The sequence below is a fragment of the Anomalospiza imberbis genome, chromosome 5 (genome assembly GCF_031753505.1).
Source record: "Anomalospiza imberbis isolate Cuckoo-Finch-1a 21T00152 chromosome 5, ASM3175350v1, whole genome shotgun sequence".
Classification (NCBI taxonomy): domain Eukaryota; kingdom Metazoa; phylum Chordata; class Aves; order Passeriformes; family Viduidae; genus Anomalospiza; species Anomalospiza imberbis.
Window position 1 is genome coordinate 1705417 of NC_089685.1, and position 27263 is coordinate 1732679.

The 27263-nt window shown below is 40.5% G+C and overlaps 1 protein-coding gene across 1 annotated transcript in view; it reads right to left on the reverse strand.

The window, feature by feature from the left end:
• Positions 1 to 27263, reverse strand: part of LRGUK (leucine rich repeats and guanylate kinase domain containing) — a 52606-nt gene extending 25343 nt beyond the window's left edge. The window contains exons 1-14 of the mRNA XM_068189434.1: positions 27000 to 27263; positions 24985 to 24996; positions 24572 to 24679; positions 23828 to 23909; positions 22701 to 22801; positions 22235 to 22316; positions 19794 to 19918; positions 15592 to 15735; positions 13307 to 13387; positions 12601 to 12687; positions 10202 to 10308; positions 5758 to 5877; positions 2747 to 2843; positions 1621 to 1734 (exon numbers count right to left, since the gene is read on the reverse strand). Of these exons, the coding sequence (XP_068045535.1) occupies positions 1621 to 1734; positions 2747 to 2843; positions 5758 to 5877; positions 10202 to 10308; positions 12601 to 12687; positions 13307 to 13387; positions 15592 to 15735; positions 19794 to 19918; positions 22235 to 22316; positions 22701 to 22801; positions 23828 to 23909; positions 24572 to 24679; positions 24985 to 24996; positions 27000 to 27164 (1425 nt within the window). The 5' untranslated portion in view covers positions 27165 to 27263. The remainder of the gene's footprint in view (positions 1 to 1620; positions 1735 to 2746; positions 2844 to 5757; positions 5878 to 10201; positions 10309 to 12600; positions 12688 to 13306; positions 13388 to 15591; positions 15736 to 19793; positions 19919 to 22234; positions 22317 to 22700; positions 22802 to 23827; positions 23910 to 24571; positions 24680 to 24984; positions 24997 to 26999) is intronic.

Sequence of the window (27263 nt, forward strand, 5' to 3'; positions counted from 1 at the left end):
CTGAAAATTATGAAATTTAGTATCAGTTTTTGATCTGAATGCTCAGCTCAGGACCCTGTGTTAGCACTACACTCTCCTCAATTTCTTTTTTATCTCTCTTGTTTTACACAGTGCCACATTCCAGGCACTCCTTGGAGCCTCTCATTTTGGAATCTCACCTAGAGGGAGCTTGTTTTGAAGAAATAATTTGGAAGGCAATTCTGAATGTCTTTCCTTTTTGTCGCCTCACCTAGCTACTAAAGATTGATACAATGGAATGAGAAGTTTAATTACAAAACTAGCTAAAAACTTCAGCTTTTGGGGTTCCAAGAGAAGGGTTTTGGCAATTTTTTGTGACCCAGTCTCCTACTGTGGCCCAGCTTCTAAACACCTGACAAACCTCTGAGAGGGGAAAGCAACCCCTCAAAAAACAAAATTGCCATTTTTAATAGTTCTGCCCCAAATATTGCCTCAAACCCTCTGTGGCTTCATCAGCAAAGGAGAAATGGGTTTTTTTTAGGGGGGACCTGGACTGGTCCTGCTGTAGGGTGGAGATGGGTGGGAAGCTGAGGGTGCTGGAATGGTGTCTCAGGTTGGAAATGCAGGATGTGGCTGGGGGTGTGCGTTCTATCCCCATCTGTCAGAGGTGGGGCAGTTCTCTGCTGCTCCTGGGGCAGTTTTCTTTATCTCTCCCACACCCAATCCTCCCTCCAGGAGATCTCTCTGTTCATGGCCACTGAGTGTCCCTGCAGGGCTGAGAAAATTCCATCATCCCATGGGGAGATGCTCCGCCCAGGGGAGGAGCCAAGCATTCCTACCTGGATCCAATCTGACTCCTGCAACACCACAGCAGCCTTTGCCCACTGCATTGCCAGAGGAGCAGCTTTCTTCTCCACTGCATTCCCAGAGGGAGCCCAGGCCCATCTCCAGCAGCCCTGGAGCTTCAGAGGAAAACCCCAGCCTTGTCCAGGATCCCTGCTCCAGCAGAAGCACAGCTGGCACTGCAGGAGGGCTGAGCCACCATGGGATGGGACTGCTGCCACCTCCCTGACCCACAGGGGGTCAGCTCTGTTCTGACTCTGGCAGTGGGTTGTTTTCTGTTTTGTACTATTGCATTTGTATTTTTAATTTTCCCAGTAAAGAACTGTTATTCCTATTCCCATATCTTTGCCTGAGGTCTCCTTAATTTCAAAATTACAACAATTCAGAGGGAGGGGGTTTGCATTTTCCATTTTAAGGGAGGCTCCTGCCTTCCTGAGCAGACACCTGTCTGTTCAAACCAACACAAATGGGAAGTGCTGGTGATGCTGAAAAAATCGACCAGAAATTGAAAATTTAAACAGCAGATCAGTAGAGGGATCCTTCTGACTAAACCAAGGTTGGAAAAGCCCTCTAAAATCATTCCCCCAGCACTGCCAAGGCCACTACTGACCCGTGTCCCCAAGTACCACATCCTCGTGTTTCTTGAACAATTCCAGGGATGGAGACTCCACCACTGCCTGTTCCAATCCTTCATTATCCTTTCCAGGAAAGAATTTTCCCCAATATCCAACCTGAGCCTCCCCTGGCACAACATGAGCCCATTCCCTTTGTCCTGTCCCAAATCCCATGAAGAAATGACCGCACGCAGGTGATCCTCACCTCTATTTCCAGGTGGACACAGGTAGCCAGCCCCTCCCTGGCTATGGATTCCACCGTGTCTCTTCCCAGTCCATAGCAGTGGCCACTGTATTTGTGGGTTGCCAGAAATTTTCCCTGAAATTCAGAAAAAGGATAATGCCAAGGGAAATGTTCCAAGGGGAACAACTTCCTCAAATGAGTGAAACACTTTGGGTTTCCCTGATCTCTCTCCCGACAAAGTTTCTTCCTGTTTAAATCAGCATTAATGAGGGCACTGAGAGCCCAAAATCAGTAGAAAAGAGCCCCCATCTCTGGGCTTGTGCCTTGTCCATGGATAATCAAATTCCAAAATCTTGGGAACAAAGTGCTGACAGCATTCCTTGGTTATTCCTTCCTACTGGAAAGGAAAATCCAAAGCAAGGGGCTTCCTTCTGGTGGATTTATAACAAAAATGGGAGATTCTAAGGAAAAGGAAGAACTGCAACACATCTGCGAGGGGAACGTGGAGTTGGCTGAGACATTTTAAAGTTCTGCAGCTCTGGAGAGAAGGAAGCCGATTATTTTATGTTTTTAAAATTGAACTCCTTGATTATTGTTATCATGAAGGGCCAGCTCAGTTGTTTCAGGCTCTTCTGGCTTCCTCCTTTGGTATAAATACAAATAATGGGCTCTGTTGTGGCTTTTCAAGGCAAAGTTTTGTTGCAAAAGGCATCAAAAAGAGCAGCTGGAAGCAGAAATCCTTCAGAGAAAACTCACACCTTTAGGGAGGATTTGCTAAACTTCCAAGGAATTCCCTGCAGGGTTGCTGGAAAATGTTGAAAAAATAAAACCAATAAACCCCACTCTACATTTGTGCCTGAAAATAAGTTTATTTCTATGTTATACTCTTATTGAAATATTCCCCACTGGCCATTTTGCCCATCTAGTGGTTTCTATAAATTCATTTACAGGTGAAAAGACAGCACAAATCTACAAGAAATTTGTGGTTTCTGTCTATAAACTTAAAAAACACAACTGAGAGTGAATAAACATTCACACCCAGGCACGAACCTCATATAAAAAATAAAATAAATCAGGCTTGGACAGAGAGGTTGAGCTCACTATGGGAGAAGGAAAAAAGCTACATGGACAGGAGTCAGGTACTTACTGCTTTCACCATTTTGTCAAATTCTTCTTGAGAAATGAAATAATAATCGAATCTGTTTGCTTCCCCAAAATAAGCTGTCCTGGTGGTGTGGCAGGGCCTGGGAGATTTATGGGATAATAAAGAAATAAGCTGGTTTCAATCCCTGCAGCAGCTCTGGAATAGCAGTGGGATGGGGGGGGGGAAGCAGGGAAACTATAAATAATTTTATTTTTAAGCAGCAAAGAAATATGAGAAATAGCAAGAGGTGCAAATCACACCCCTAAATGCTGCGTATTTGAAAGATTAACCCATAAATACACCAAAAAAAGTTAAATGTAACGTGGTATTTTGGCTATAAATCCCTCCCCAGCCCAGGATGGTCTGAGCTGAAGCTGTCACAGCAGCCTGGGACTGAGAAATGATGAACCCATTTTTTTCCCAATTCTGTCAGCTTGGGGATGATATAAAGTCAAATCCTAAATGTGGAAAAGTAGCTGGGCTGAACTGTGAGGTTAAGAAAGAGCTCAAAAGTCCAATTTTTAAACATATGCCTAACGGGAAGGGGAGAAACAATCCCAAAAGTGAGGAGAAAAGTGGGATAAAAGGCAAGGAAAGTAAAAACTTCAGCGACCTTAGCTTCACGCCAGGATAAAACACTAAAAGCCCAGCAAAAAAAAAACCCAAAAAATCCCAAACCCCTGCTAATTAATGCAGGTAACAATTAGAGCCTGAAATATTCTTTGGGTTTGGTTCTGTTTGAAAACCAGATTTTGCTCCTCATTTCTGCTTTGCCATTAATATGGGAATAAAGGCAGGGAAAGGAATTCCCTGCCATCCCATCAGGATAAACCTCAGCAACCAGGGTAAAACATGAAAAACCCACTAAAAAACCCCCAAAAACCAGATTATTAATGCAGGTGGTAATTTAATACTGCAGCATTCAGTGGGTCTGGTTCTGTTTGGAAATCAGATTTTTCTCCTCTTTTCTGCTTTGCTATTCAAGTAGGATAAAAGGCAGGGAAAGGAATTCCCTGCCATCCCATAAGGATAAACCTCAGCAACCAGGGTGAAACATGAAAAACCCACTAAAAAAACCCCAAAAACCAGATTATTAATGCATGTGGTAATTTAATACTGCAGCATTCAGTGGGTCTGGTTCTGTTTGGAAATCAGATTTTTCTCCTTTTTTCTGCTTTGCCATTCAAGTGGGATAAAAGGCAGGGAAAGGAATTCCCATAAACCTCAGCCACCTGAGCTTCCCACCAGGATAAAACACTAAAACTCCCCCCAAAAACCAAAATTCCCCCCAAAAAACCCCTCAAAACCCCAGCTAATTCATGCAGGTAAACATTTGAACCTGAAGTATTCAGTTGCTCCAGGTCTGTTTGAAAATCAGATTTTTCTCCTCTTTTCTGCTTTGCCATTCAAGTGGGAATAAAGGCAGGGAAAGGAATTCCCTGCCATCCCATCAGGATAAACCTCAGCCACCAGGGTAAAACACTAAAAACCCACTAAACAGAACCCAAAAATCCCTAAGAAAACCCCAAAATTCCATCTAATTAATGCAGATAACAATTAAAGACTGAAGCATTCAGTGGCTCTCATTCTGTTTGAAAATCAGATTTTTCTCCTCATTTCTGCTTTGCCATTTCTGCTCCTTTATTCCAGGGAGCTGGGCTGGAAACCAGTAAGAAATTCAGTGTCAGCATCAGAGGGTGGCACTTTTTTCCCCCCAAAAAAATGAGAGCAGCGAGTTCCACACAGGCTCTGTAAAATTCCCTGATTTTTTCTGGGGTAACACCAAACACACCCAGCTCCAAAGGTCACTGCTGAGCACCAGCCAGATGGTTGGAGGGGCCAATTTCACTTGATTTCCTGCAATTTTTACACATTTCAGCCCTTTTTAATTGCAGGGCCATGTTTACATTTAGACTGCCAGTGTATCTTGCATAAAATCCATTTTTAATGAGCAGAACGCTTGAAATTTCCAGGCAGAAAATTGCTCAAATCTCCCCTGAATAATTAAAAATACAACTTTGCTTTATGGTTGCAATTTTCTGCTCTGTTAAGGTTCTGTCCGTTCCTTGTTTTTTATTATCCCCCTCATTCATGGGAGTTGTAGGGAATAAAACACACAATGGAAAAATTGCTCCTAAAAAAAAACCAAACAAACCAAAAAAATACCCTAACAGAATATTTGGAAAATTTAAAATGGAGTTGAATTTGTCATTTCTAAAATATGAGTTAAAAGAAAGGGGCGGGGGGGGAAATTGATTTTTTACAGTGGCATAACAGATTTTTCCCTTAAAATAGAAAATGAATGGATAAATTAGTGCCATAAATAAAGGGGGAATAAGGGATTGCAGAGCAGGTTTTTTGGGTTTTGATTTCTTTATTTTTTGGTTGCATTTTTTTGTTTGTTTGGGGTTTTTTTTTTTTGAGATTTTTTTAGGATTTTTTGGGTTGTTTTTGGGCTTTTTGTTTTTGTGTTTTTTTTTTTGTTTGGGTTTTTTGGGGGGGTTTGTGTTTTGGGGTCTTTTTTGTTTTGGTTTGTAGCTGTTTTTGGTTGTGTTTTTTGGGGTTTTTGTTTGGTCGGTGGGGTTTTTTTATTTGTTTTTTTATTGTGTTTTTTTGTTTGGCTTTTTTTCTCTTTCTGTTTCTGGTTTTTATGTTTGATTTAGTTTTTGTTTCTTTGTTTTCTGTTTTGGTTTGTAATTTTCATTAGTTTCTTTTGTTTTAGTTTGGGTGTTTTCAGTTTTGATTTGTGTTTTCTTTTGTTTGTTTGTTTTGTTTTCTGTTTGTTTTCTGTTCACCTTCGAAAATAATTTGATAATTTAAACAGCTTTTCTCTCATTAATGACTTCAGCCAGTCAAGTCTTGGAAAAAGACAAAAACGCAGCAAATTCTTTGTTTTTAACTTCTTTATAAAAAAAAACCAAAAAATAACCAAAAAAACCCCACAAACCAGACCAGCAGCAATTCCAGCCTTGATCTTTTGGTGGTTTTTTTTAAGCTCAGGGAGCAGAACTTACCCAAATCTGAAGAAATTCTTGAATTGTCTGCAGATTTTGAGAGAAAGTTGCCTCCTCCCACCGGCCACAGGGCCCAGTAACACCAGCATGGGGTAGGGTTCATCAAAACCAGGCAAAGTGCTGCAAAAAAGGAAAACCAGAGGCCATTAAATCACCTACAAATCAAATTTCAGCAGCTTTTTAGAAAGCTTGGCAGAGATTTTATCACCCCTTCAACTCATCTCTACCTCGTTCACAGCGTGGACAAAAATTGAGGTGTTCTGAATGTAAAAATAGCACCAAAATCTGCATTAAAGCCTCTTTTTAATGAGGAATAATGTTATTTTTACTCTGATCTCACCTGATTTGCAGCCTTTTCTAAAGGGCTGGGATCTGCTGAGGAGTTTTTTTCCAGAGGTGGGAATATTTTAATGAGCAGGGTAACGGGAATAAACCTGGAATAAACTCAATCCTACAGATTTTTCCACTCTCCTGCATGACTTCCTTGACTTCCATGTCCTGTGCTGGGCAAAGGTGTTAAAATTTTCCAATTAAATAGAAAAAACCCAGTCAGATGCTTAAAACTTCACTGAACACAAATAAAACCATAATAAAAAGACCCACAGCGCTGCAAAAATATGAAATTGTCCATTTTTCCGTGCTGAGCTGAGAATTAAATCCTCAAATTTTCCACTTCCCCCTGTAAGTGGGAGAATGAAGTAAAAATAGAATTTTAAATTGATTTTTAATTTTTTAAAATTAATTTTTAAATCTCAGGTAGATTTTAAGATTGGGCCACTTGGAAATATGGCAGGAATAACTGAAATAATTCCAAACTCAGTGGTTTTTAATTAATAAGTAGCTTTAACTGAATTTTAAGTGAAAGAAAACTGCCTCTGTGTCCATTTGATAGGATTTAAAACATGTGAACAAAGACACCTGAAAACACAATATATTTATAATATAATATATAGATTTATGTATTATATATTTTATTATTTATATTTTATAATATATTTATAAAAGAGAATATATTTATTTTAGCAGCCCTCTCACAAATACCTCATTCTTTAAGAAATAAGGACAACATTCCAATATATGCAAGGAGGAAAAAAATTCAAAAATCATGGCTTTACTCCTATTTTAGGAGCAGCAAAGCTGCTCTGTTACCTACCAGAATATATGGATATAATTAGCACAAAAAGCTGATTAGCACAATACATTAAAATCCTGCGGAAGGTAAAAATACACATTTAAAATCCATTCTAAAAGAACCATTTCCAAGGTGAGAAAAAGGCTGAAGTGAGTAAGGGTTCAAAATTGGTCAGGATGTTGCAGAAAGGGTTTTTTTTTTTTTCTGTCTGAAGTTATTTCTTTTTGTGAATAATCCTGGCAAGGCAGGGCTGGGAAAAGAGAACTTTTGTTTTCCACATAAAATCATGGAACGGGGTGGGTTGGATGGGAATTTAAAGCCCATCTCATTCCAAACCTTCCTAACATTTACCACTATCCCAGGGGGCTCCAAGCTCCATCCAGCCTGGCCTTGGCACTTCCATGGATGGGGAATTTTTTGGGAATCCTGTGACAGGGCCTCCCCAATCCTTAAAAATAAGAATTTTTTCCTTCTCCCTGCACAGGACCTGATCCAGGCTTGGAAAATGCAGAATTCCTCTGGCATCTTTCCTTCTACGAGGAAATGTTACATCAAATTAATCATCCCTCAATGAGATCACGCTCAAAATTCAAATTCTCTTCAATAAATTCCCAGTTCCCCACGTCCTCAGATTCCTGGGATTTATTATTTCATCCGGAGAACAGGGAGAACATTTCCATAATCCTGTCCTTGGGGACAGGAATTATGGGAATGTTGGAATTCCCCAAGTTGGTTCCTGTTTCAGGCTTGGAAAATGCAGAATTCCTCTGAAACTTTTCCTTCTTCAAAGAAATGTTACACCCAATAAATCATCCCTTGATCAGATCATGCTCAAAATTCAAATTCTCTTCAATAAATTCCTGATTCCCCATGTTCTCAGATTCCTGGGATTTACGATTTCATCAGGAGAACATTTCCATAATCCTGTCCTTCATCACATCACCACTTCTTGCTTCTCAACAAAAAAAGTTTGGGGGTTCCTACAGCTTGGAAGAAGATTCTGGAAAAGAGTTTAGGGCTCATAATTAATTTTTTTATCTTTGTGGGCACTGCTGTGAAAGATTAATAAATTTTAAGGGCAGAAGGGACTATTTTGATGATCTAAGTCACCCTCCCCTCATCCCACTTGGAATTCCCCAAGTTGGTTCCTGTTTCAGGCTTGGAAAATACAGAATTCCTCTGGAACCTTTCCTTCTTCAAAGAAATGTTACACCCAATAAATCATCCCTTGATCAGATCATGCTCAAAATTCAAATTCTCTTCAATAAATTCCTGATTCCCCACGTTCTCAGATTCCTGGGATTTACGATTTCATCAGGAGAACATTTCCATAATCCTGTCCTTCATCACATCACCACTTCTTGCTTCTCAACAAAAAAAGTTTGGGGGTTCCTACAGCTTGGAAGAAGATTCTGGAAAAGAGTTTTGGGCTCGTTATTCAACTTTCTTTGTCTTTGCGGGCACTGCTGTGAAAGATTAATAAATTTTAAGGGCAGAAGGGACTATCATCCTCCCCTCATCCCACTTGGAATTCCCCAAGTTGGTTCCTGTTTCCAGCCCGATACCTAGGGTTCCATGAGATCCCATTTGAATTAAAAACCTTCCAGTTGTGGAGAACTCTTGGTAAATTGTTCCAATGATTAATTATTTTAATTGTCAAAAAGAATCACGCTCTGGTCCTTCTCTGAATGGATTCCTCCTCAACAGTCAGGTACCAAAAATCAACCTGTCCTGGCCCAACAAACTGGAGATTAAATTAAATTTCTGCTCCCCATGTAGCTATTGTCACTCTGAGCAACATTTTCAAATGTCACCTGCATCTCTAGGAGGGGAAAATACCCATAATACTCACCTGTGTGTTACCACATAATTACAGGTAAAATCACAAATTGAGAGAGTGAAGAAAAGAAGAGGAAATTCAATGTTTTGTGCCTGCAGGACAGGCAAGAATAAAACTTTTTGCTTTGTTTTCAGGTTTTATTTGCAATAATAAAGATATCACTAACCCAGAATTAATTATAACCTGATGGAGAAAGAGAGATGCAACTGAACTCCCCCAGTCTGGTTCCAAAAAGCATTTTAGGGTGGAAAGGGCAATAATCATTAGGAAGAGCTCATTAATGACTCTGGAGTGCTCTCCAGCTGAGCACGAGCCAATGCTTCAGGCATCAGTAACAATTTTTGGGGCGGTCCCACAAAGGCTGGGCTGATGTTTTTGTGTTTGTGTGCACGATTCCTCTGACAGAAAGCAGAATTCCTTCTTTCCATCAATCCAAAATTCACTAAGCAAATATATAAACACAGCCCTGGAAAAAAAAAATCTGTGCCTTTAGGGTTTGGGTTTTTTTAAAGAAGAAAAATAAGCCAATTTTGTGTTTTTATTTTAAGAAATCTCCATCCTCGTAAAAATAAACAAATCTTTGGGGTTTTGTTTGTAAAAGAATTCTCCAAGCTGTTTTCACTACTGGGAAGGCTCCAGTTTGTTGTGGATGATCCCAGAAAACAGAGTCACAATAAAAATACAAATTTCTGAGTTACTAAATCCAGGATTTTTCCTTCAGGTTACTCAGTTATGAATTAATTCAGCACCAAAATGGGGTGTGGGGCACAAAGGCCCGCTGTAGCCTAAATTAATAATAATAATAATCCACATATATTTATAGTGTATTCCACCAGATTATGTGAAAGAGTTTTCCAAGAATTCCTCAAATATCATAACAAAGCTGCAGAGCAGCAAAAATTCCATTTTTCAGAGGAGAAACGAGTCTGGGAGAAGTCACCTGGGAATGGTGAGACTGGAAAAAGAGCATCCACCTGCCTCTCCCTTCCATGCTTTTCATGGAATCATCTCCTCTTCCAGTAAAACATGGAAATTTCCCTTTATGAACACAAAATGTGCCCCAAAGCCCCCAAATAAAATCATTTTATCCCGACGGGATGCCAGCAGTGGGGAGAGAAGGCGTCGGCAGAAGGGGAAGGAGAATTTTTGCAGCTCTCTGCTGCCTCCAGGGATTTTTCCAGTGCCTTTGGGCTCAGGGAGGAGTTTTGCATCTCTCATTTGTGGTGCAAATGCCCATCTGCTCCAACAGATTGAGGAAAGGGAGTGGAGCCGTGGACAATCTGTCTCAGACTTTAGAGGTGAACGAAGAGCTTCGTTTCATCATCAATTTGAACCAAATCAGATTTGCCTCGTTTCCAGGCTGCTGACACAATCCAGCAGGAGTTCTCCTCGGGAAAAACGTCCCTCTGAATGTGCCAAAATTCTGCTTTACTTGAGTGCCACCGTCAGGAGCAGCTGTGAAATGAACTCACCTGTCCAGGACTCCCTGGGGCTGCTGGGAGTTGTACAAAACCTGAATCCTGTGATCTTCAGCAGCCACAACTTCTGGAGGAGGGTCCTCCTTATTCACAGCAGCCACCTGTTCCCAAAATTTAGAGGGGGGGAAAAGGAAGGGGAGGAGTGATGGAATTGTTTCCAGGTGCAAAAACTCTTGGCTGATCACCAGGAATAAGGATGGCTTTGTGTTCCTGAGGGCCAGGCTTTGTGCTGGGCTTGGCGCAGAAATCTTCCCTGGGGATTGAAGGATGATTTGAGGGATGGACGGAAGACAGCTGACAGAGCTCAACATCTTTAATGCAGTCAACCTTTCCCCGGGAAGAAAACAGGATGCCACATAGGATGCAAAAGCAGGTTTTAATTATCCATTAATTTGCATCCTCTTAGTGCTGGTGGAAGGGGCCAAACTTAAATCCCTGAGTTCTGCAGCCACTTGTTTATTACAGGATGGGCATTCACAATGTGAGCATGCTCCTGACAATGCATTCCTGTCTTTCTTGGGAGGGAGAGCACTCAGTCTCCAAGGATTTCCTCCATCCATCCTGCTGAAAGCTCTGTTGACCACTAATGAGCTGTGTATTTTGGGGGTTATTGACACCACACGCTCAGAAATAGGTTAAGAACGACTGAGGCAATTCCAATGGGACACGAGACATAAAATTTCCACAGTGAGACCAATCAAGACTAATTTAGAATAATCAAGAGGATGTTGGAACAAGCTGGGATGGTGGGAGGTGTCCCTCCCCATGGCAGGGGTGGGACTGGGTGGGCTTTGAGGTCCCTTCCAACCCAAAGCATTCTGGATTGTGTGTTAATTTCCCCAGGGAAGTGGTGGATTCACCAGTGCTGGTCACTTTTAGGATTTGGCTGGGCCATTTTGTATTGCCTGTGCTTTTCCCAAGAAAGGTTGGACAGATAATCCATGCCTGGATAATGCATTTCCAGCCTGGAATGCCATGGCTGTGTGGCAGCCATGCCTGTTTTAATTAGTCAGCAGCACGGGGAAATAGGAGGGGAAACATTCAGTACTCAGAACTCCACATCCCCACTATTCAGGGGAAAGCAGAAGGAGGAGAATAATTTAATTTTAGCTCTAATTTGGTCCTTTGTTCTGAATTAGTGCTGGGATCCTGGTGCACATCAGCTGGACAAGGGTATCCTAAAGGAAGGATTATTATTAATATTATTAATATTGCAAGACTATTCCACAGTGAGAACCAAACGTGGTGAGTTTGGACAAGTAGGAATTCCACTTCCAAACTACACTCCTGATCTAACCCATGTTCCTGTACATTCCTTTTGTGTTAGTGAGACACCGAGCTGCTGCCTCCTAATTCAGTTTGCCAAGAGAATTCTTGAGGCTGGAGGAGGCATCCTAAAATGACATGAGGAGAGGATTTTGTGAAACAACTTTTATCACTCAGACATTAAATGCTGGTCTAAACCAGTCACTCAGGTTTACTTTTACAGTCCACAGAAAGGAAAAATTTCATTAATATATTCAAAATTACATCGAGAAGAAAACAGGCTGGAACATAAGACAAAGAATAAGATCTACATCTTGGGTAGTTGGGGTAAATTACACTCTGGTATCATCACCTGTGTGTTCAGGATGGAGAGAGCTTGGCACTAAACAAGAACCCCAAAATTTAAACAGATAAAGTTGGGAGTGATGGATTTCCTGAAGGGATCATTTTAAAAGGATAATTCCCTGATATACAGCAGTTCCAGCATGGCTTGGGCCTACTGGGAAGGCTCCTGATTTTAGTGGATGATCCCAGAAAACAGAGTCACAATAAAAATACAAATTTCTGAGTTACTAAATCCAGGATTTTTCCTTCAGGTTACTCAGTTATGAATTAATTCAGCACCAAAATGGGGTGTGGGGTACAAAGGTCGATCTCAGTGCTAGCTGTAGCCAAAATTAATAATAATAATAATAATCCACATATATTTATTGTGTATGCCACCAGATTATGTGGAAGAATTTTCCAAGAATTCCTCAAATATCATAACAAAGCTGCAGAGCAGCAAAAATTCCATTTTTCAGAGGAGAAACGAGTCTGGGAGAAGTCACCTGGGAATGGTGAGACTGGAAAAAGAGCATCCACCTGCCTCTCCCTTCCATGTTTTTCATGGAATCATCTCCTCTTCCAGTAAAACATGGAAATTTCCCTTTATGAACACAAAATGCGCCCCAAACAGCACATGCAGCAACCAAATTCCAGTTCAGGCACCACAGCAGGGAAAGGTTTCCAATCCAACAGAATTTCTGTCAAGCAGGATTCTGGGGGAAGAGGCTTGCTACAACTGCAAGCCCAAATTTTGTATTATTTATTTAGAGAACTTCCAGAATGAAATGATGTTTGCTTACCTTTTCTTTCACTGAAACCTTTTTGAGATCCAGTTCTGTGACTTGGAGCAACATGAAAATCGCCGAGAGCCAATAACCATCTTTTTCCTGAGAGAAAAAGTTTCCATTTTGACAAAAAAGACTTAATTTCATCCAGCCAATATTTAATTCCAATCGGCTAGAATCAAATTTGCCTTAATACGTCGCAAAATGAAAGGGTTTTTACCCTGAAGGGTGTCAAGGCACTGCCCAAACTGACCCTTCACAACTCAGCTGCTGGAGCAAGAGCTGAGTTGTTCAAAAGTTTGCGACCACAACATTCAAAAGGCCGTGATGGGATTTTAAAAATGGAAAGGGATTTGATCAGACTTTGCTTAGGAGAAGGACATCTCAGCAGAAGAAGCCTTTCAGATGAGGGAAAATCAGGAATAGTCTATTTCAGGTACTTTTTTCCTGCTAATTTCATTGTGTGACATGACAGACCAGCCTCATAAAAGCCAACAAAAACCTGGCAGTTACAAGAAAAAATTAAACTCTTAATATTTTTCTTCTTTCTGGCTTTGGGAACGACTGTAAAATTCACACAAAATTTAGAAATCACAAGGGTTGGGCTAGAATTGTCTTTGATCACTCAGGACAAATGACCTGCTCACTTCTAGAGATAGAAACTGGGGCCAAAAGGATTCAAACCATCAGGGTTAGGTTCTCATTTTTGGTTCTTGCTTACCTGTACAGGGTTTTTTAGAAGATTTAAAACCCTGAGGAGAGGCAGATCTTCAATCCATTTAAGCTCACTGAGCTCAGCCACCTGAGCAGGGACAGAAACAGAGCATAAATCAGCAGCAACAGAACCTGTGAGAACTAGGCAGGGAAAATGAAGTGTTTTAATGCCTGCACTTCAAATCTGGGCATAAAAAAAGTCATTCTAAATCACAAAAAGGGTTTACATGTTAACTGCACTCAGTGAGACACTTCCAGGCACAAAAGGAGACAACTTGGCCGTTAGCTGGAGCAGCAGGAAAATCCACACAGCAATTTGCAAGCACCTGCATTTTCCCAGTTCTTTCAAATGTCAAGCCCCTGACACATTTGGCTTTTTATGTGCTGATGTGCCTGAGTGAGGCAATTCTGCAGTTAAATTCCTGCCCTGGCTGGGTAGTTTAATAAAAAAGTCTTTCTAAGAGTTTCTTTTCACTGAATTCAAGTTCATCCTACAGAACTTGCAGCACTTGGCTAAAAAAGGACCAGGATTTTTGTCCTTGGATGTGTCCAGAGGGATAAACCAGGGGGTCCAGAGGGTCCAGCCTATTTGAGGTCTCAGCTGAGCACAAAGGAAAGCTGGGCACTCAGTTATTTGGGTTAATCAAGGTTTGTGTGGTCCAAACCAACCTGGTTTTCTGCTTAAAGATGGAATCAGAGGATCATTGTGGAATGGGTTGGGTTGGAAGGACTTTCAAACTCATCCAGGGGCAGGGGCATCTCCCACTGTCCCAGGGGACTCCAGCCTGGCCTTGGGCACTGCCAGGGATCCAGGGGCAGTCACATCTGCCCTGGCAATTCCAGCCCAGACAGGAATCCCATCCCCAAATCCAATTTAAATCTCTCCTCTTTTAGTGTAGAACCACTCCCTTTTCTGCTGTCTGTGTTTTTCCACATAAAAAGGCTCTCTCCATCTCTTTCATAGCCCCTTTTAAATCCTGAAAGCCCAACTGAACCTAAAAGCCTCCAGATTTCCCTAATTCATACTCAATCCTTTTAAAGTGTCTAAAAATATAAGCCTCAACCACAGCCTACTCGAAACTCACTTTGAGATCAGAATAACCCCACCCAGGACAGTTTTGATGAAGTTAAATGTGATTTGAGTGGATTTCTTAAATAAACCCCATAATTCCAGCCATCAACAGTTGAAAATTGCTGAGTGTTTACAAGGGACACATTTGCAGCTGAACCTGTTGTCCCCATTTTTTAAAAAAACCAAGAATTTAAGAACATTCTGAGTTGTCATGAGCTGAAGTAACTCCATGTGTTAATTCATTAAAACTCCCCTTTAAATTACCAAAGAAGAAATCATTAAACAGTTTCAATGATGTCATTCAAAGAGGCAAGTTTTGATGAGGTAAAATTAAGAGTTTTTATGTGCTGTAAAGAACAGTGGAAAATAAAAAAGGCAATGGAAGTGGTGTTATTAATGCTAATAACAATCACACCATTAGAGAGTTTCCTGTCTGCTGCAATTGAGGTACCTTTAAATGTCAACCTGAACAGAGGCAAAAAAATGAATGCACAGTGATTTGAATTAAATCCTCTTGCAAGGGGGTGAAAATGACAGAAAATGTTCCACTGCTGCTTTATATTTTTGTTTTCTTAGATTATCTTTTTTTCCCTCATCTTTGATGTCAAAGTGATTCATGAATTGATTTTTTTTGTCAGTTAAGGATGCTGGAAGATCAATATCAAAATTATTGTGAATATTTGGCTTGGCATTCAAAATTCAAAAGAGTTGGATGGTGCCATTGTATTTGCAGTACAGAAAATTATGCTGCATAACAAAATCCACATTTTAACAGAGTTCTTGCAGTTCTGCCTTGCAGGGAGTTTCCAGCTGAGAGCTCAGAAGAATCTGTGCTCACAAAATTGGGCTGAGAGATATTAACAACCCCCCCTGAGGCCTGGCAGCAGCAGAGCTGTGGTGTAAATAAAGATCCTCTGGAATAATCCAGGTGGAAAATCTGCAAACTCATCCCTGCCTGGCCCACCCAGGGGAGCACTGTGAATTCTCAGTGTGTGAGAGCACTGAAGTGGGACCTGAGTGAAGAGAAAGCCACCTCAGATATTAAATAAGGGCTTAGAGGACACCAGAATTCAACGTGGGAAACACCAGAAGAAAAGATCTCAGCTTTTCTAATATTCATTTCTTGCAGTGCTGGAGGATTTTTGGAGCCCCTCAAGGAAGTGAGTGTTAAAAATGAACATGTTCTGTGCTGTTAGAAGAAGCTGAGCTCAATCTGGTACCTGGTTATCCTCCAGGTTGATCACCTCCAGTAGGTCATGTTCCTCCAAGCCTTGCAGACTGTTTATTTTATTGTTGGACAGATCCACCCTCTGCAGAGTTTTCAAGCCCTTCAGCCCATCCACCTTCTCAATCTGATTAAAGCTCTAGGAAGAAGAATGAAAGCAGAGAAACTGCAAACAAACCTCTATGAAAAACAATATTCCTGAGGGAAAAAAGGAGTTATTGGTTGGATTTGAGGATTTTTTTGTCATGGAGAATCCTGACAAAAATAGGCCTTTATGCATTAGCTTCATGCACATCCTGATGTGTTACATTCTTGCTGATAAACCTCTATGGAAAACAACCTTCCTGAGGGGAAAAAAAAAGTTATTTGTTGGATTTGAGGATCCTTTCTCGTGGAGAATCTTCTCACAAACAGGCCTTTCTGCAATAGCCTCATGCACATCCTGATATATCACATTCCTCCTCATGGAAAAAGGGAATCAACTCTTTCTTGATTAGCTTACCTCCAATTCACCTTGAAGAGAGAACAGCAACAAAAAGAGCTCTAACATTTTTCACAAGCTGATATTGGCCAAAGAACACTCTTGTCACCATCCAGCTCAAAATTTAGGACACAGAGATGCTTGGAAAATTATGGAATACATATACATAAATACATTGAATTTCCCTCTGTAATCATGGCTCTATTTACACTTGTGATTACAGAATAAATAATGAAAAAATTAAGGTAGGATGGAGAGGAGACAGGCTGAGGGTTGGGAATGTTCCCCTGGAGAGGAGAGGGCTCCAGGGAGAGCTTCCAGCACATTCCAGGGCCTGAAGGGGCTCCAGGAGAGCTGCAGAGGGACTGGGGACAAGGCCTGCAGGGACAGGACACAGGGAATGGCTCCCACTGCCAGAGGGCAGGGATGGGTGGGATCTTGGGAATTAGGAATTCCTGGCTGGGCTGGGATTGCCAGAGCAGCTGGGGCTGTCCCTGGATCCCTGCAATGTCCAAGGAACGATTGGAGCACCCTGGATAGGGGAGGTGTCCCTGGAATGAGCTTTGAGGTCCCTTCCCACCCAAACTGGTCTGGGATTCTGGGATTTGGGACACTCAGAATCCATCCCGAGGGATTTTTATGGAAAATGGGGACAGAAAAGAGAGGAAAAGGGAAGGGAGACCCTTCATGGTTTCCTGAGATTCCAAGTGAAGCCCCTGGGTCCATGAATTTCTTGGAGAGGAGATGGATCCAATGTCAGGCTGGGAGAGCTGGGAATGTTCCCCTGGAGAGGAGAAGGCTCCAGGGAGAGCTTCCAGCACATTCCAGGGCCTAAAGGGGCTCCAGGAGAGCTGCAGAGGGACTGGGGACAAGGCCTGCAGGGACAGGACACAGGGAATGGCTCCCACTGCCAGAGGGCAGGGATGGATGGGATCTTGGGAATTAGGAATTCCTGGCCGGGCTGGAATTGCCAGAGCAGCTGGGGCTGCCCTGGATCCCTGGAATGTCCAAGGCCAGGCTGGACACTGGGGCTGGAGCAGCCTGGGACAGTGGGAGGTGTCCCTGCCATGGCAGGGGTGGCACTGGGTGACCTTGAAGGTTCCTTCCAACCCAAACCATGCCATGATTCCCTGATTCTCTGATGTGACACCAAAATCTCTCTGGAATACATAAATTCGTATTAACGCACATCAAGTGAAGGCTCCATTCACTGTCAGAGACAGCATAGAAATGTTTAAAAAATAATAATTTAAAAAGCCCCAATTTTCCTGTAAATTCTTCCGGACTTTCCCACACGAAACGCCCCAAAATTTGGAGAACCAACCCTCAGAGGCCCTGATTTGTCACTGGCCTCCAGATGGTTTCATTCCTCAGGGCCTCACAAATCAGAGACTCATTTCTGCCACAAACTCCAAGCAGGGATAACGGCTCCATGCTCATCCCTGTCCCACACATTCCCAGATGGCCTCTCCACAGGATTCTTCCTCCATAACCTTGGAAATTTTATTTTTCCATCAGCCTCACCTTGTGCTAAAAGCTTGGAAGCCTCATCTCCTGTTAATAAATATTTAGGAACTGTAGAAATAAATAAGCCAGCTGACTCTAATGTTAATCCAGTTGTCTGTCCTTGACATTTTTCCTGACTTTTAAATGTTTAATTAGGTTATTAATAGCATGGAGGCTCCCCCTCTGTTCCTGAGCTTCGTTAGACCTCTGGTTAATCGGGTACAGCTCAGAGCTGCACTTGCAAAATGCTGGGCCAGAAGTGCACAGAAAATTCTGTGAATAAAAGGGATTTGGGGCTGAATCCTTTAAAAACAGAAAATTCCTAAGGGACCAGTTCATTAGAGCTGTGCTTCTTATTTCTTTTTTTTTTTTTTTCTTTGCAAACATGAGTGTAATAAAAGGGGTTTTGGTACAGCAAGGGAGAATTTACAGGTTTTTAAGTCTTCCTCCCAAACTTCAGAACTTTCTACTCTTTTCAACCTAAAAAGCTCAAGGGGAAAAGGGAGAGAAAGCTGAATCACTGGGAAGAGAGGGGATAAAAATAACAACAATAAAAAGAACTGCATTTTATTCTAATTAATTCTAACTTTTAAAGAAAACACTCTGCTAAAATTTATTTCCATAATTTCCACGTGGCTAGTTAAAAAGGACAAGCAGTGTAATCAATAGTGATATCAGCACCTAAGAACCCCAAATGAGGAACAGGTTCATATTTAATAAGATTTAACTATCTCCCAACTTTGGAGAGAGCAGATTCCCAAGGGAATTCCCGTTAGACCTTTAAACAAACCAGGAAATCAGGGCACACCACGGTGGAGGGACTTGCTGTGGCTCAAATTTGGAGGAAAAAAAGCTTCAAAGTATTTAGAAAAAAGATCCTCACGCCCCCAGAGCTCCTTTCAGGACATTTCGATGGGATTTGGCCAATCTGAGTTAATCTTCTCCACTGATAAAAATGAGACCAAATTCCAATTTATTGCCACTGAGGGAATCACTGAGAGCTCCTGGAGGTATCATAGATCTGAAAAATAATTTTATTAACACTATTTGAATATATTATTCAAAACATGCTAAATGCAAACACCTTCCCTGAATAGTGCAGCAGCCAAGGGCCAATCTGAGTTGGTATTTTCTATATCCAATTTTACAGAATAGAAGAAAAACCTTTAAATTTTTTAAAAGTATTGGAAAATAATGTTTCTATTCCTGATAAGGGATTCATTCACTTCAAATATTTATGTGGGTGCTTAAAACTAATGTAGCCAAAAGAAGCTCTGTATAGGCTTTTTGGGACTTATTTTTAAAGTCCCATTAAATATTTCCACTTCTTATTACAAAGTAAAAGCTGTTTAAAAGCAGCCTGTTGCTTTTGGAGCCACTGGATTGCATTAAAAATAGGTTTGGGTTGTGTTTCTGTGCAACATTTGTATTATTAATTTTAAACATGTATAGTATTGAAGCTATTTCTGATAATTTGTTATGTAATTATCCTTCATATTTATAAAAATTATTGTAATATAATATATTTAATATATTTAATATAATGATATAGATAATATAAATACATATATAAATATATAATATAATCTTAATATTTATTATATTTATTAAAATGACTTATAAACTAATAATAGACATAGTATTTATTCTATATATCACATATTATATATCATATATATATAATATATACTATATATTATATAGTATATATGTTATATATTATATATGTTATATATAGATATATAAATATTGCATATATAATATTTTTATATATTTCTATATATAATATATATAACATAAAGATATATTATATAGTATTTATATCATATATATAATGTATATCATGTATATATTATATATAATGTATAATATATATACATTATGTAATGTAAATGTATACTATATATTATGTATATACATATATATAAGTATATATAAATATATAAAAAAGATATATTTAATATAAACGTATTTAAATAAATATATATAAATATATAAGATATATAAATATATAAAATATATAAAAATATAAATATATAAATATATAATATATATAATATATATAAATATATAAATATATAAAATATCAAATATATATATAATATATACAAAAAATATATTTTATTTTATTATATATCTTATTTATACCAAGGAATTGATCTATGGATAAGGGACAGGCAGGAAAACCATCAGAATGATTTCCTTCTTACCAGATTGAGGATTCTGATGGGCAAATTCTGCAGGCCCCTGACGGCAGTGAGCCTGTTGTGTGACAAACCCAGCTGGGTCAGGCTGTGACACTCCTCCAGCCCTCTGATCTCCTCAATCTCATTAACTGTGCAGAGTTTTCAGGAAAAAAAAAATGAGCTGAACACAAAACCTGAGAGGTAATTAGGTGATAAATGAACAAATTGGCTTTATGGGGTGGGGAGCAGGACAGGAAAGGATTTATCCTGAAGGGGTTTAAATCCCACTGCTCCTACAGAAATTATTCAAGTTACAATTTTATGAGGCTATTTCTGTTTAAATTATACCTGTTGTGTCCTGGCCATCTGTCCTGAGAGGAGAAAGTGTGTTTTAAATTAACACTACACTTAAAAACAGCAGAACAAGGAATCAGAATTCCTCTCAGCAAACTTCAGCATTAACAGAACTCCTCAATTTCTCTAAACAAAGAACCTTTGACAGCTGACCCAGCTCCAATTTCTCCTTTAAATGGATGAAGTGAGAGGAACCTGACTCTGGGTCTGCCCAAAATCAGGTAAAACCCTGCCCCAGGGCTGTGACTCTTTGGTGACTGGAGTTAGGCAAAAGTTTGAATAAGGAAAAAGTAAAGTTTAAGCCACAAGCATCAATGTGAGGCAGCAAATTGCTCAGCACTGAATAATAATAAATTCAATTTTAGCCTTTTAATGACTCACTAGAAAGCTTTGTCATTTATTTTTGGTCAAGTTGTCTCTCTCTCTGGTTTGAACAATTCCTCCCTTTAGAAAGCTGTCAGGTGTGCACAAAAAAAAAATAAAATAGAGAGAGATAATGACCTGACCATCTGCATCATAAGTCACTTAAAAATAGTAAGGAAAGTTGAGTTACTGTCACTGAGAAAGGAAGGCCAAACGTTTCTGCTTCTGCAGGATCTTTCAGAGAGGATTTTTTCACCCCTGATTAAAAATATGATTGCTCTGTCTGCCAGGTGAGGAGTGTTTGAGACAGACTGGTGCCACTTTGCTGCTCTGCATTCTGCATTTCCAATCCTGCCCTATTTTTCCTCTCTTTTAGGGGTTCCTCTCGTGTATATAAAAACATTTTTATCCCCACGTCACCAAATGAAGAAATCCAAGGCAGCACGAAACCAAATCAAAACCTACAGATCAGATTGACAAGATAAATCTTTGATTTTATATTTTTTGTTTAACATCTTCTCTCCTTTTTCCATTTTGCTGGAGGGGTTTTTGCTGCATGATGGAAAATTAGGATGGCAAAAGGAGAGTGGTTTGGTGTCATTTTGTGACAGGATTCGTGTCACCTGCATGCTTTGTAAAGTGGGAACAACACAAATAATATTTTTCTTAATTAAAAATTATTTTAATAAATACTACAATATTATATTTAATAATATATAATGTATATTATATATTTATATAACATACATTATATTTATAATATATTTTAAATATATTTTAATCTATAATTTAAATTATTTAATTTTCTATATTTGTTTTAATATATATTGAATCATATATAGCATTTATTTTAATAAATAACTTTTATTTTAATAAAAATATTTTTAAGATATAAAGCAGGCACCTTGCAAATGCTTTATTTGAAACGGACATTGGATTAATATCATTAATGGGCAAGAGACAGAAAAATGCTCCTGCCTCCTCCTTTTCAGGGAGCAGAGAATCAGGATGCAATTCCTGAATTAAAAAAGGAAAAGTTCTGGAACCCCCAGGAAGCAATTTGAAGGCAGCAGGGCAATGTGACGCTCCAGAAAATTCCAGGAAGGAATTTTTAGGGAAGCCTTGGAAGAACAGCACTGAAAATTCAATTTACAGGTTCCTGTTTATCAGGCTTCTGCCAGGAAAGTGTTTCTAATTCCACAAATTGGGATGAGTGTGGAAGTGGGGAGCAGAACAACCTTTGCTCCGTGTGCCTCCCTCAAAAACTCCAGGACGTTTTTTTAAAAATTCCTCAATTCTCAAAAATTCTCTTTATTTTCACTAAACAGTCTTGTCCTGCATAATTATTTGGGTCTAAGATGAATCAACAAATTCCTTTTTTAGTTAAGTGTTCCAAGCTGATTCCCTGATAACATTTGGGATTTTAAAATCCTTTATTATTATTATTATTATTATTATTATTATTTATTACCTCTGTAAAGGACATCTCCACTTTTCACTTTTCCATGACACAAGAAGGAGTTTTTGTGTTCCTCTAGCAGGAAAATCCCCCAAATATGCCCACTTTTAACACCATCAATGCTTAAGTAAATTAAGCTCAGTCTCAGCACCAGAATTACAATTTCATCTCAGTTCTAAGGACAAAACTGACATGAAGGGGAAAATACAAAGAAAACAGGTATTTATTTGAAGAAACAGCAAAAAAAAAAAATCAACTTTTCTCCCATTCAAGATTCCCCAAAGGATACAATCCAGCAGGAGTTTGGTAAGTGAGTGGTATGCTGACAAATCTTTCATTTTTTGGATTTGATTGTGTGAAAAATCTACTTCCTAAAGGAAAAAAAAAAAAAAAAAAGGAGGAATTTGGGGTTATTTCTTCAGCACTTACTCTGGCTGGGAGTTTGTTCCACCTTCCCATCACATGCAGGGGTTCAGTGTGGAAGAAAATAAAAGATATAAATGAAATACAAATAAATGAACAAAAATATAAATAAAATACACATAAATATACATATAAATAAAAGACATAACTAAAAGACAGACCCAAACATTTGGAAAAGGAAAATGTGAATTGAGGTAGGAAAGAAGAATAAAAAAGGAATAAAAATTGAATTTTGCCTATGCTCAAATACATCTAGCTTTGATTCAGAAAATGCTTTTGAATTTAAAACTTTATTTTTTTCTTTTTTTTTTTTTTTTTTTTTGCAGACTTACCTTGAGGTTTTTAGGTGCTTTAAAATTGAAGTATGTGGTCAGTTCATTTTTGGAAGCATTCAGCTCTACTAAGTAAGGCATGTGACTGATGCAGGAAAGATCTAGAAATGAAACAAAAAGTCAAATCCTGTGCCTGAATGCAAAGATCATCACAGCAAAATGTGATAATTACATCCTGGAGCAATTAAGAGTCAATTTGGAGCTGCAGATTCAGAAAGTGATGCCTAAAGTGCAGAAATCAGATATATTAACACCTTCTCCTAAAGGGAAAAAAAAATTATAAACTACAAAGAATAAATATCCAAGTTGGACATTTAATTTTCATTATGCCAGCTGACTTGCCTTAAAGCAAGAATTTATTTTTATATTTTATCCATCTCTAGAATGACGGATTCACTCTGGCCTGAAATATCAATTAGTGGAGAAAAGCATTTAGGCCACGACTGCGGAGTAAATGAGTGGTTGCTATGGAAAAGTCCCCGCTCTGTTCATATCTGGCCTCCACAGAAAAAAAAAAATCTCTTATTAAAATGAGCAGGGAAAGGAGCTGCTTTACAAAAGTGCTGCTATTCTTGGACTCCAGCTCCTCAAGTGAAAGGAACTTGAGAGAAATAATGTGGTTGCCCCACCACAGCTTATTCCACTTGATGTTAAATTGAAAAAAAAAAATCAGTGAGAGGGAAGGAGCAGCTGGTGGAGTTCATCCCAGTCTCCATTTGGCACCTTTCTAGATGCAAAAAATGTAATTTTTTTACCTTTTGTCACCCATGGAAAACCCTGACAAGGGGAAACTCAAGGCTGGGAAAACCAAACCAAGCATAACTTGAACGTTCTGCCGCCTGCAGATGTCAAATCTCCAGCTTCACCTTGACATATCTGCTGGGATTTTATCTCTGGGGAACAAACTGAGAGTTTAAGCTCCATGTTCCCACTGATAAACATATGCTGGTCTTAATGGGCCATGGATATTTTGGGTATTTTGGAGGAGATCAAGCCTGGTTCTGTGGAATGTTTGACACCATTAAAATGTCAGCCAGGCTTTGTGACAGTAAAACTCCGCGGTCCAGTGCATTTCTCATCTGAAACTGTTTCACAACCCAGGAATTTGTAGTTTATTTACTCCATACCATTAATTTTATTGGAGGAAAGCTCCATTTTCTGCAGGTGAATGTATCCAGAGAGAATGCTGATGTCTCTCAACTCACGACCCTGGAAAAAGGAAAGGAAGGGATTTTAATCATAATTTTAATAACTGGTTAATAACTCAGCTCAGCTGGGGAAAAGTGCCCCAAGGTCCCTCCAGCTGCAGCAGGACAAGGTGACATCTACAGAAAGTGATGTTGGAGCAGCCAGAAATGGAGAAAATGCCAAAAAAAAAAAAAACCAAAAAACAAACCCAAACTTTGGAACAACAAAAAGAGATCTGCAGTCAGGAAAAACACCAGGGAAACAAAGCTGTGTGGAAAAGGGAGGGACAGCAGAGAGCTTTGAAAAGACACAACCACTTCAAATTCCTGAATGCAGCATTTCCAGGTGTTTTACACATTCCTCTACCTTTTTTTCCTCCAGCTGACTGATGGAGGAAGACACATTTTTCATACCTGAGGACTGGATAAGGAAAAAGTAATAAAAATAAATCAAAATCAAAAATCTCAGTGCTGACGCATGAAAAAAAATACCAACACCCCTCCACTCCGGCAGTCAGCAGGAGCCACTCTGAGTCTTATCAAAAACCCTGCACATGAAACAGGCAGTGACAAAAATTTACCTCTTGACATTTTTTTTCACAAGGCCAGCTATTTGCTGTTGAAAAAAAGGAAATATTTGTGCAGAAAAGCGCCATAAACTGATGGATTTTTGCTCGTACTTACTGGAAGTGACAGATGAAGATAAACATATTCAGTCCCAGGGGCTGAGCGGCCGAAGGTGTGGAGTCCCTCAGCGGCGGTGTCTTCATCCAACACCCCCTCCAAGTGATCCTAAAAAACACCAGGAAAAAGGAAAAATGGATTAAGGGGGGATTTAGGAAGGGAAATTCCACACCTGGGAGAATGCAGAGGCTGCTGGGGTTCAAGTGGGAACAGGGTTGAAAAATACCTCCATGAAATGCTGCTTCCAACAATTCACCGCCCCCCGAAGAAAAATTGTTTTTAGGAAAAATGATGAACCTTGCCCTCAAAACATGAAACAGAAACGTGCCACGTGCCAGCTCCATCCATTTGAGAAGGTTCATCAGGTTTTTGCTGGGATTTTTAATTTTGTTCCCTCCTGGCTGAAGTGATGCCTCAGGTTTTAGCTTTTTTATGTTTCAGATTCTGAGCTGCTTTAGTGTGTGGGTCTGAGCTTCACATTATGGGATGGTGAGCTCTCTGCACAGAGCAGGGAGACAAAACAATTCCTGCTCCAGCTGGGCACCAAGGACAAATGATCCAAACCTCAGGCCCAGGAGCACAAACAATGTGGGCTGAGGAGAGAAAAACAAGCAGGATGGGACTGCATGGGCTAAAGCTGGAATGGGACAATGAACTCCAACGTGCCAATGGAGCAGAGCTGATCCCAGTGAGAGCCCCCGGGAGCGCTCGTGCATTTTGGGACCATTTGGGTTCATCTTGGGTGCAGCCCTGGCTGGGCTCTGGTGCTGCCCAAGGTGGATCCATGAGGAGATCCTTGCAATAAATCCCTGCTTTATTCTGTAACTCTGCCCAGCCTCTGCTCTAGGTCAGATTCTGAAGGCATCAGAAGCACAGGTCCCATTTCCTGAGCTGTTGAGCTCCCACGGATTATGGATGTTAACATCTCAGCAGATCAGCACCAACAGGGTGCTGCACCCCAAAATGCACATTATTGGGAGCCCTTTCCATTTGTTCAGCATGACCAGCTTGGTGCTGCTCCTCAGAGGAAAAATCTTTGCCAAAGAGGCTGCTTGAGAGATGGCACTAATGAACAACGGCGTGGGTTTGACGAGAAAATCAGCCAATGGTTTCAGAAATTCCTGTCAGCTCCGAGGAGCCACACGGCAATTGCTAACCTAGGGACCTGCCTGACCATTCAGAGTCCATCCACAAACCACATCAAAAACGAAGAGATTTGACAAATCAGATGAAAACAGATGATAAATCATAATAAGACAACTAATTTAAAATGTAGAGTTTTACACCTTAACTAAAGGAACTTTACAAAATAAGTTTATATACACTGGTTGTTCTGGTGACAGTATTAGTGCTAATATTAGTGCCTTGTGTGCTTCACTGTACACAGCAGACAATAAACAAAGCCATCAAAGAAGTGTTTTCCATTCAAGAGAGAGGGGGAAATGTGAGAAATGGGTTTGTAGAGAATTCTCAAAGCCTGACAGAAAGCTCACCCAGCGTGCATCTGGATGCAAACCTTGAGATGAGAAATGCTGACTTAGAAATGCCCTGGAGTGGGACAGACATTGCTGGGAGAGAAATGGAACTGGAAACAAGTTTCCAAGGGTGGCCTTACAAATCAGGCTGGACACTTTGGAGAGATAGAACTGTGAAAGATGCAGTGTAGCAGGACCCACGAGGGGTAATTTTAAAGGATTGGCTTTAAGGCATCTGCAGCATGGTGTGGCTAAAGCTGACAGACCAAGAAACACTTATAATCTGTTGTAATTAAGAAATAATTGGCTTCTGATTGTGATGGTGTGAATTATAACATCTGTATTGTCTCACCCTTCTCGCGAGACTGAAAATGGAATAAAAGTTTTAAAAACACCTCTCAGCTGCCCCATCTCTGGGTCAGAAAAGAGCATAGCCAGCAGGTGCCAAGATAAGTAACAGAATAATTTCATTATAGCACCTACATGTTACAGCAAGGGAGAGCACAGAATAATTTCCACAAGGCAAAATATGAGGCGATATTTTGTGGTGTTGGGATTTAAAGCTCAGCCGGGCAGGGAGAGAAAATTCACACGTGTCCATTGGGGCTTATTGAAGCTCAGGACTGGGACTTTAAAAAGGAAATGGGGTTAATTTGGCCACACATGTGCCAGTTTATCCTAAATCTTATATGGCAGGAGCACTTGGCAGTGCTGGGTTAGTGGTTAGGACTGACAATCTTCATAGTTTTTCTTTCCAGTCGAATTGATTCTGAGAGAGCGAGAGGGACAATCCAGGAGGACCCTGGACGCCACGGGGATGGGAGGAACCCTACACAAGGCAGAAATGAGAAGCGCCGCCCTTCCTTCCCCCACATCCGCACTGAGGGGGGAAAGGGCAGTTCCCTCCCGAGCACACACCCCTCCCCAGACAGCTGGGGAGTCCTGGGCTGAACCTTTTCCGCCTCGCCGTCCTCCTCCTGCTCATCCTCGCGGGGAGGCGGGCCGGGCCGGGGCTGCTCCTCGGGGAACCCCTCAGCGAGGGGCTGCGGCGGCTCGTCAGGAGGGGGAAGCGTCTCCCCGAGGCTGCCTTCTGTCCCGTTCTCCTCGCCGCCCGCCATGAGCTGCAATAAGGAGAGAGGAGACGGAGGAGACTCCGCTATCGGCTCCGTCCCCGCTCAGGCCTGGCCGCCGCCATTTGTTTACGCGTTGCCATGGAG